Consider the following 9,441-nt stretch of genomic DNA (forward strand, 5'->3'; position numbering starts at 1 on the left):
TCCTCCTGTTAAAGGGAAAAAAAATGAATAAAGCACCCTTTATGGATTGTATAACAGTCCGTTGTTTGGGGTGGTCTTTTCATATCTTATCACATATCTAGATCTTGTAATAGCTGCATGTTTGCAGAGACAGGCATGACCTAGCCAGCAAAAATTATGTATCCACTTTCTCTTTTTTTTTTTTTTTTTTTGAGACGGAGTCTCACTCTGTGGCCCAGGCTGGAGTGTGGCAGCACAATCTCGGCTCACTGCAACCTCCGCCTCCCAGGTTCAGGCAATTCTCCTGCCTCAGCCTCCCGAGTAGCTGGCATTACAGGCGCCCGCCACAATGTCCGGCTTAGTTTTGTAGTTTTAGTAGAGATGGGGTTTCACTGTGTTGGCCAGGCTGGTCTCGAACTGCTAACCTCGTGATCCGCCTGCGCTGGCCTCCCAAAGTGCTGGGATTACAGGCGTGAGCCAAATAACAAAACTTCTGTACTCATCAGCAACAGCTGAGAAAATGGAGATAAAAGGGTGCTCAGGCCTGCAAAACCATCAAGGCTTACACTTGAGAGAGCACCAGGCAAAGGGTACCTGGGATATCAGCCATGTACACAACCATAACCAGAAGGTGTTAGGCCCTCAATGTCCAAGGACTATCTTAGGCAAGATGGTTGTTTTTAATTTAGAACCACTCTTTGGAATCAAATAATTGAATAAAACTGGTGAATTAATTGAAACAACCAGCCACAAAAGGTAAATAACCAATCTAGAAATCAACAATTATTCCTTCTCAGTCAGCCACATCTTAAAAGTTCTCATATAATTTGTTGTTATCTTCACAAACCTCCTGGCACCTAAATGGGGGGAAAGTCCTCACTTCTGTATATCTCCAGGTAAAATACACAATGGAAATAAGGAAACTTCAGAACAATTAGCCCTGTAGACAATTAAGCAAAAAATATGTCCCCAAAGATTTTCATTTGCTTTTCTTTCTTCCGTGTGGATTAATTGATTGGGGAGTCAAGGGTTTGGATGAGCATTTGTTGAGTGCGTATTAGATTCCAGACACTCCATGTATAATGCTCCATACAAGCCTTCTAAAAGGACCTTTTCACCGCAGAAGGCATAGGCAGAGAGACTTACGTAACACACCAGGGTCAGAGGAAGGGCGCATTACAGCCCTGTTGTTTGAAGGCAGGTCTGTTTCAACTTCATTGTCTGATTTTCAGTTTAATGCACTGCTTTCAAGACAGTTATGGAGATTGCAGGGATTGTATTCGTGGAATCTAGCTGAAAGGGCATCTGAAGAAACGTGTAAATATTAGTTATGGGAATGATGCAAAGTTTCTGGTTCTGCTAAGTAACTCAGGAGCTAGTAAGAGGGACAAATGAGGGCGAGACCTGATACATGAAGTGAAGAGAACTTCTACTGCCAAGTGGTAGACAAGGTCAGAGGGAGAGGAGCTGATAAGGAAAGCCGTTCTGCAAGGGTCCTGGGAGAGTGCTGGAGATGTCGCCACTTGGATTGGTACTTCTTATCAGCATATTCTTCTAGGAAGATCTGCTTTTCAGACAAATTTTATTTTTTAAAATAATTTTTAAAAATTTACTTTTCAAAGACCCAACTTGGATCATATTACCTTTTGAACAATGTGCTCATTTCTTTCAAAATTGAGGTTAACGTTTATAACTTTATTTATTTGGAGGGCTTCCCTCTTGCTGTTTCCACTATTGGGAACCACCTCCCTTCAAATATCATCATAAATTTGTTCCTGCTTTTCTTCCTACCCTGCCATCAATTAATCAAATATATATATGCCTCTTATCTTTCTTTCAATCATATATAATGCAGGAGAAAATACTCTTTTATAACTCATGCATTTTGTCTTCTTGTGCTATGGCGTGTGTTTGTTGAAGATTCTTGAATTCACAGACATTCTTAGCACATGTCATATAAGTATTAAGAGCCAATACATGTTTTTTTGTATCAAACTGATTTACACAACAGGATTTACACAAACGAATTTAACACAATATGAAACACTGGATCCATATTAGGCCATTCATTGCAGACTCATTGTGGAAGTCTATATATCTGGAAAAATGCCGCAGTGCCTTTTTCCTCCTCATTTAACACAGAATAGAGATAGAAAGGGGATGTTGAGGGATCACTTCAAACTCATTAGAGAGCTTTTGTGGGCCTTCCTTGGAGAAGCGGCTAGAGAGGCCTTCTATGGGTGTTTGTGCATTTATCAGCTGGAACAATGCGATCTATGCAAATGCAGTTGGATCTGGGCTGCCTCCAAAGGCTGTCAGAAAACCCCACAACTTTGCTGTCCCATTCCGGCCACCCCAGTCACCCTAGAGCATCGTTCGGACAGACAAAGCCTCTGATTCACGGTAATCCACAGGATGTCAATGCTGGCAACCGCTGGGAAAGAGAAAAGTAGGGTCTATATATCACATCCAGTGGTGATAATTGTGAGTGTCATTGATATCCATTGCCTACCAATAAAAACTAAACTGTTTGGCATAGCATACAGAATTAGCCATGATCTCTTTCCCTGCATTGCCACCTGAGTGGGAGCCACATCCAGCCATAGGTGGTTCAAAGACACACTGTAGTCTTTCATCCCCAGCTGGACTCTCCATGTGCTGCTTTCTCTGACCAAATTCCGTTAGAAGTACAGAGGCTGGCTGGGAATCCCAGGCCTCCTAAGGACTGAATTCAAATGGAAGTTTATCTGTGAACTTTCTCAGACCCCTCCCTCCCATGCTCACACACTTCTGGTGTCCTCCTTGTACCTGTATGTGGTAAGATGGGTTCCCTGTGTTATCACTTCGTCCACGTGCCAGTTCCTCCCTACAGCAGGACACGAGCTCCAAGCTCCTCTTCATAGTTAGCTCTGTGTCTTTAGCCAATCCTTGGTGTCTGGCTCCTAAATGTGTCTACCGACAAGTGAAGAGATGCCTGTGACCAGTTTGCAGAGTACGGCAGGAACATCATCCAACACTAGACCTAGAATGATAGATGCAATTCGCTCATTACATTTGCTCAAATCTCAGGTTTCTCATGTCTAAAACACAGATGGGGTTTATAATACTTCCTTCAGGGAGAGATTGCAAACCTCACATGGAATATTGCATTATTAATTGATTACAGAATCTATTCTGAGCCCTTATTCTGAGCAGGCTCAGACTGAAGGGGCTTTGGAATAAAATGTTAAAAGAATACATTCTTAGGCTGGGCGCAGTGGCTCATGCCTGTAATCCACCACTTTGGGAGGCCGAGGCAGGTGGATCACCATCAGGGGTTCGAGACCAGCCTGGCCAACATGGAGAAACCCTGTCTCTACTAAAAATACAAAAATTAGCCGAGTGTACTGGCATGCACCTGTAATCCCAGCTAGTTGGGAAGCTGAGGCAGGAGAATCACTTGAACCCTGGAGGCAGAGGTTACAGTAAGCCAAGACCCCACCATTGCACTCCAGCCTGGGCAACAAAAGCAAAAACTCCATCTCAAAAAAAAAAAACAGAGAAAAAAAAATACATTCTTTTCCCCAAATCAGTCAAATTATGTAAAAAAAGAGTGTAAACCACTCTTTAAATATCCATTATTATAGTAATATAACTTCATTAAAATGCACACATGTTGCTTCCATCTCGGGTGCATGGAAAACAAACCAAGGACCAGATTTTATTTCTCTTTATCAATCTCCTGAAGACTACTCGGTTCACTCTCACTATCACTAGTCACTAAGAGCTGTCTCTGCTTTAACCTTGCTCTCTGAATCCCTTCCATAAAAGCACAGAGGTGCACTGAATTCCAGCAGGCCTTACCCAGGTGAAAACGGAGGCTGTGCCCACAGAGAACATCACATTATCTTAGTTCAACTTTACTTCAATATGGTTTCTGGAAAAAAAGGAAAAACAAAAAAATGCAGGGTTTACCACCTCATTAGGATGGTTACTATTGAAAAAACAGAAAACAACAAGTGTTGGTGAGGATGTGGAGAAATCAGAACCCTTGTGCACTGTTGGTATAAATATAAAATAGTACAGCCACTGAGGAAAACAGTATGGAGGTTCCTCAAGAAATGAGATATAGAATTACCTTGTGATTTAGCAATTCCACTTCTGGAGATATATTCAAAACAGGGTCTGGAAGAGATATACATACATTCATGTTTATAGCTGTATTATTCATAATAACCAAAATACAGTAGCAACCCAAGTGTCTATAGTGGAATGGATAAGCAAAATGTGGTATACACATACAATGAAATTGTATTCAGCCTTAAAAATGGAGAAAATTCTGCAATGTGCTGCAACATGAATGAATCTTGCGGACATTACGCTAAGTGAAATAAGTCAGTCACAGGAAGATAAATACTTACACGAGGTACTTAGAGTAGTCAGAATCACAGAGACAGAAGGAATGGTGATTGCTAGGGAATGGAGGAAGGAGGAAATGGGAAGTTATTGTTTAATGGGCTTAGAGTTTCAGCTTTACAAGATGTCAAGGGTTCTGGAGGTGGCTCTACAACACTATGAGTGTATTAGGTACCACTGCATTGTACACTTAAAAATGGTTAAGGTAGTCACTTTTTTTGTTATGAGTATTTTACTGCAATTAAAGAAAATGGGAGAGGCTGGGCGGAGTGGCTCACACCTGTAATCCCAGCACTTTGGGAGGCCGAGGCGGATAGATCACCAGAGGTCAGGAGTTTGAGACTAGACTGGCCAACATGGTGAAACTCCGTCTTTACTAAAAACACAAAATCAGCCAAGCATGGTGGCATGCACCTGTAATCCCAGCTACTCAGGAGGCTGAGGCAGGAGAATCGCTTGAACCCTATATATATATAATCGCTTGAATCTCTAGAGAGAGAGTGAGAGAATGTGACCTTTCTGGTCTTAGAGCTTGAAATTTACTTTTGTTTTATCTGAGTTCCTTCCTCAGGAAAGGACCACCAGCCCTCTTGAAAAGTAAGAAAGAACTGAAACTCATCGGATCACCCCAGGTCATTTCAACCAGATAGTGAGATGCCAGTCCAGTCCGCTTATTCAACATGATTGGTTCCTTATCCCTCCCTAGTTCCTCTTTTTCCACAGTGTTATATTTCTTCCCTGCTGCTACATAAGCCCCTAATTTTAGTCAGTCAGGGAGATGGATTTGAAACTGATCTCCTATCTTCTCTGCTGCAGCACCTGATTAAAAGATTCTTCTCTGGCAATAATCGTGGTCTCAGTGATTGGCTTTCTGTGTGGAGAGCAGCAGGACTTAGACCGAACTCCTGGTGTCTTGGTAACAAATTGGGCTGATTTGAGGGCTATGGAGTTAAGAGATTGTGAATCCCCAAAGCTGAGGCAAAGGGTTTGGCCATGGAGATCTGAGAAACTCCATGAAAAGGGTTCAAAGAAGGAAGAAAACATTGCTGTCCTGGAGAAATGGTTTCAGGAGCCCAAAGCCATGAGGCCAAATAAATCACAAAAAAGAGCAGGGAGGAATAATGCTCAGATGATGGCAGATCCCATATTTTAATGATGTCACAGAAGGCAGGACACAAAGGGAGAAGAGTATTAGAGGAGGATGGTTGCAGGTGGTATTAGCTAAAAGATTTGCAACTCTGCAACATGTAAACGTAAAAGATTTGCAACTCTGCAACCTGTAAATGAATCAGAGGGTGGAGTTAGCCTATAAATTAAGGAGTGGGGTGCACTGGAATTTGGTCGTATTGGCATAAACAAAGAGACACTTTATTTACCCCAAAAGAAAGCTCAGGAGAAAATACAAATTTAAGTTAGATTATTCCCATTAAACCAGAAACTGCCTGGCGAGGCACCCCACGTAGCATTTGTAAATACAATGACATCAAGATATAATCCAGTCCACGACTTACCTGCATGGATGTGCTGTAAGGGAAATGTGTGTTTCTAAGAACAATGGTACCGATGTCATTCCTAGTCAACCAGTGTCAGAGACAAAGCAGTTTAAGCTCAGCAACTCTAGAACCAGCAGGGGAAGAAGTGAGCTCACCCACTCCGTCACACCCTCCTGAAAACCACAGTGACCCCCAACATCAGAAGCCAGAGGCCTTCCCTTAGGATCACAGGCACTAGGAAATCTGAATTTAAGTGAGCTTGGTTATGAATTGGCCCACACATTTGTGCAAATGTATTGTTTTACTGTGTCTCATTATGCCTGCAAAACAGAAAAATGCTCCAACATCTGCCAGAGTTACGGAGAGCCAGAGCAAGATCATATATGTAAAATGCAGAAAAACATGGATTTCACATTTGACATAGTATAATCATCTTTGAACTTCCCTCTTTCATTAGCTCCTATGATAAACTGCGCTAATTCTGTTCATTCACTTATTAACTTGTTTATTCAATTAGCATTTGTGGAGTGTCCACTTGTGCCAGTTACTCTTCAAGGTCCTGGGGATACATAGAGCAGTGAACAAAATAGAAAAAAATCTCTCTTCCTATTGTAGCTTACCTTTTGACTCACCATCCTTCCATTCACTTTGCTATTTCATTTCCTTTTCTTCAATTAAACATATTTGCTACATGGCCGGGCGAGGTGGCTCACACTTGTAATCCCAGCACTTTGGGAGGCCAAGGTGGGCAGATTGTTTGAACCCAGGAGTTTGAGACCAGCCTGGGCAACATGGCAAAACCCTGTCTCTACAAAAAATACAAAAATTAGCTGGGCGTGGTGGCGGGCACCTGTAGTCCCAGGTACTTGGGAGGCTGAGGTGAGAGGATCACTTGAGCCTGAAAGGTAGAGGCTGCAGTGAGTCAGGTTGTGACACTACACTATAGCCTGGGCAGCAGAGCAAGACCCTGTCTCAATATATATACGTGTGTGTGTGTGTGTATTTGCAACATGCCAGGACCTATGTTAAGCATCTACTGTCTATTAGCTCATTTAATACTCTGAAAGGCCTTGTAAGAATGACACTAACACCTCTTCACTGCACGTTAGAAGAAATGCAGGGCAGAAATGTGGCACAGCTTGCCTCAAGCTTCTTAGCAAGTGCCGTAGCCCTTAATTTGGAGCCAGAGTCTGTTTTTCTTTGCTAAGTCTTCTTTCTGCTCTTTAGCTTTTTTCTCTAATGTCACATCTTTAATGTTTTGCTAATACAAACCCATGTGTGTTCTCCAAGAATCTACTCACTTTAATTATGCATTTAACCTTTAGGCAGGAGGCCTCAAAATCCTTTGCTCTGGCTGTCACCAGAGATCCAACCCAAGACGTTGTCCTTCTAATAAAGACCCACAAACCCCACAGGATCCCCAAGGACCTGAGTCATCTGGCCCCGCCTCTTGCTGCAGCCTTATCTACTGCCACCATACTCTGGCCCAGCTTGCCAGCCTGCCTGGCTTCTCAGTGTCATCTGGGTATGTCTTGCTCCCACCTGCTGAAGTTTACCTTGTACTCTTCATGGCTTTGGGGGGCACAGCCTTGCGGAGCCCCCCTTCCTGCTGGCCAGCTTGTGTTCACCTATCAGAGGTTAACTCAGAGACCTCAGGTGTCTGCCCCCCACCCTGCAGTCTCATTCAGAGTCCTCTGTTATATTCCTGCAGGACTGGTGAGCGACCTCCCTTACAGTTACTGCTTTGTAATTATGTTTGCATGATTTCATATCCACCTCTTCTAGTTGATCTTAAGGCTCCTTGAGAAATGAGGTCCTACCTCTTTTCCTTAACATGTGTGTTTTCAGTAACTGGTGCAATGTATGAGACTCCTGGCTGCAAACAGACACAATGTGTGCTCAGGGACGGTTGGATTTGCCAGAGGCACACCCCACCATCACTTCAAATTCGACCGTAGTAGAGTTATTTTGCACAGATGCAGACACTGCCCCAGACTTGTCTACTTTCTGGACGACATTAGAGACTTTAATGTACTTTATCCTGATTCAGTCTCCCATTGGATGAAGTAACATGCTCTGTCAAATCATTTTGCTCCTGTCTCAGCCTCCCCCATCTGACAGGTACAGCACTGAGAGGCTAAGCTTGAATTATTCCTCCTGATGAGCATCTCTATAGCTTTGTCATCTCCAAGATTGGCTTTGCAACAATCCTACAACACTTGTGTATTCCTTATAGGACCCTCATTGAACTAGGCCAGATATTTATTTAAATATTTAGAATTATTTTTGGCTGGGCTGTAAAGCTATAGTTATACACACCTATGCGGGCATCTTCCCGTGTCAGGCGGTGTCTCATTTCTTTATCTAGAGGTAATTAGTACAAGAGAAAAAAATGAAGTTTGAAAAAAAACACTTAAAAAGTGATTATGCCATATAAAGAGGGAAAGGTTTTTAAGAAACGATTATGGTATGAGAGGACCATAGAGTAGCTCGGTATACAATGGAAGGGGCTCAGAGGGTGGAAGGCGGGCGAGGGATGAGAGATCACCGAATGAGAACAATGTACACGATTACAGCGACGCCTGCGCTAACGCCTAGACTTTATGCAGTGTATCCATGTAACAAAACTGCACTGGTACCTCAGAAATCTGCACAAAATCTACATAATAATGATGGAGGCCAGGCGCGGTGGCTCACGCCTGTAACCCCAGCACTCTGGGAGGCCGAGGTGGGCAGATCACCTGAGGTCACGAGTTCAAGACCAGCCTGCCTGACCAAAACGGTGAAATCCCCGTCTCTACTAAAAATACAAAAATTAGCCGGACATGGTGGCGGGCGCCTGTAATCCCGGCTACTCGGGAGGCTGGGGCTGGAGAATCGCTTGAACCCGGGAGGCGGAGGCCGTAGTGAGCCGAGATCTTGCCATTGCACTCCAGCCTGGGCGACAGAGCGAGACCCTCTCAAAAAACAAAAACAAAAACAAAAAAACAAAAAGAAGATGGAAGGAAGGAGGGAATGTAGCAATTCTCCAAATCTACTGACAGTGAAAATAGGAGATGACGAGGGATTCCAGTTAGAAATGCCCAGTTTCCTGGGTGTGTGTGTGGCGGCGCGGTGGGGGAACCATAGCGTTAATTTTACCCCCGACGCTGGGAGCGCCTGAGTGGTGGCTTTTCACCGGGTGTGGCTCGTCTGAGCTCTTGAACCGAGGCCAGCGGACACCACCCACCGGCGCCTGCTTTCCTGCGGCGTGGGCTCCTCCCCCTGTGCAGACCGCGAGCGGAGACGGTGCGGGCGGCCGGGAGCGCAGCCACCCGGGGAGGCGGGCCATGGCCTCGGGGCCGCCCGGGGAGCGGCTGCGCGAGGAGGCGCGGTGCCCCGTGTGCCTGGATTTCCTGCAGGAGCCGGTCAGCGTGGACTGCGGCCACAGCTTCTGCCTCAGGTGCATCTCCGAGTTCTGCGAGAAGTCGGACATCGCGCAGGGCGGTGTCTACGCCTGTCCGCAGTGCCGGGGCCCCTTCCGGCCCGCGGGCTTCCGCCCCAACCGGCAGCTGGCGGGCCTGGTGGAGAGCGT

At 44.7% G+C, this 9,441-nt stretch overlaps 1 protein-coding gene across 1 annotated transcript in view; it reads left to right on the forward strand.

The window, feature by feature from the left end:
• The first annotated feature begins 9,160 nt into the window (after positions 1-9,160).
• The window catches only part of TRIM58 (tripartite motif containing 58), a 19,291-nt gene continuing 19,010 nt past the window's right edge, over positions 9,161-9,441 (forward strand). The window contains exon 1 of the mRNA XM_011955783.1: positions 9,161-9,439. Within this exon, the coding sequence (XP_011811173.1) occupies positions 9,197-9,439 (243 nt within the window). The 5' untranslated portion in view covers positions 9,161-9,196. The remainder of the gene's footprint in view (positions 9,440-9,441) is intronic.

This window comes from Colobus angolensis, unplaced genomic scaffold, assembly GCF_000951035.1.
Source record: "Colobus angolensis palliatus isolate OR3802 unplaced genomic scaffold, Cang.pa_1.0 Scaffold40, whole genome shotgun sequence".
NCBI classification, from domain to species: domain Eukaryota; kingdom Metazoa; phylum Chordata; class Mammalia; order Primates; family Cercopithecidae; genus Colobus; species Colobus angolensis.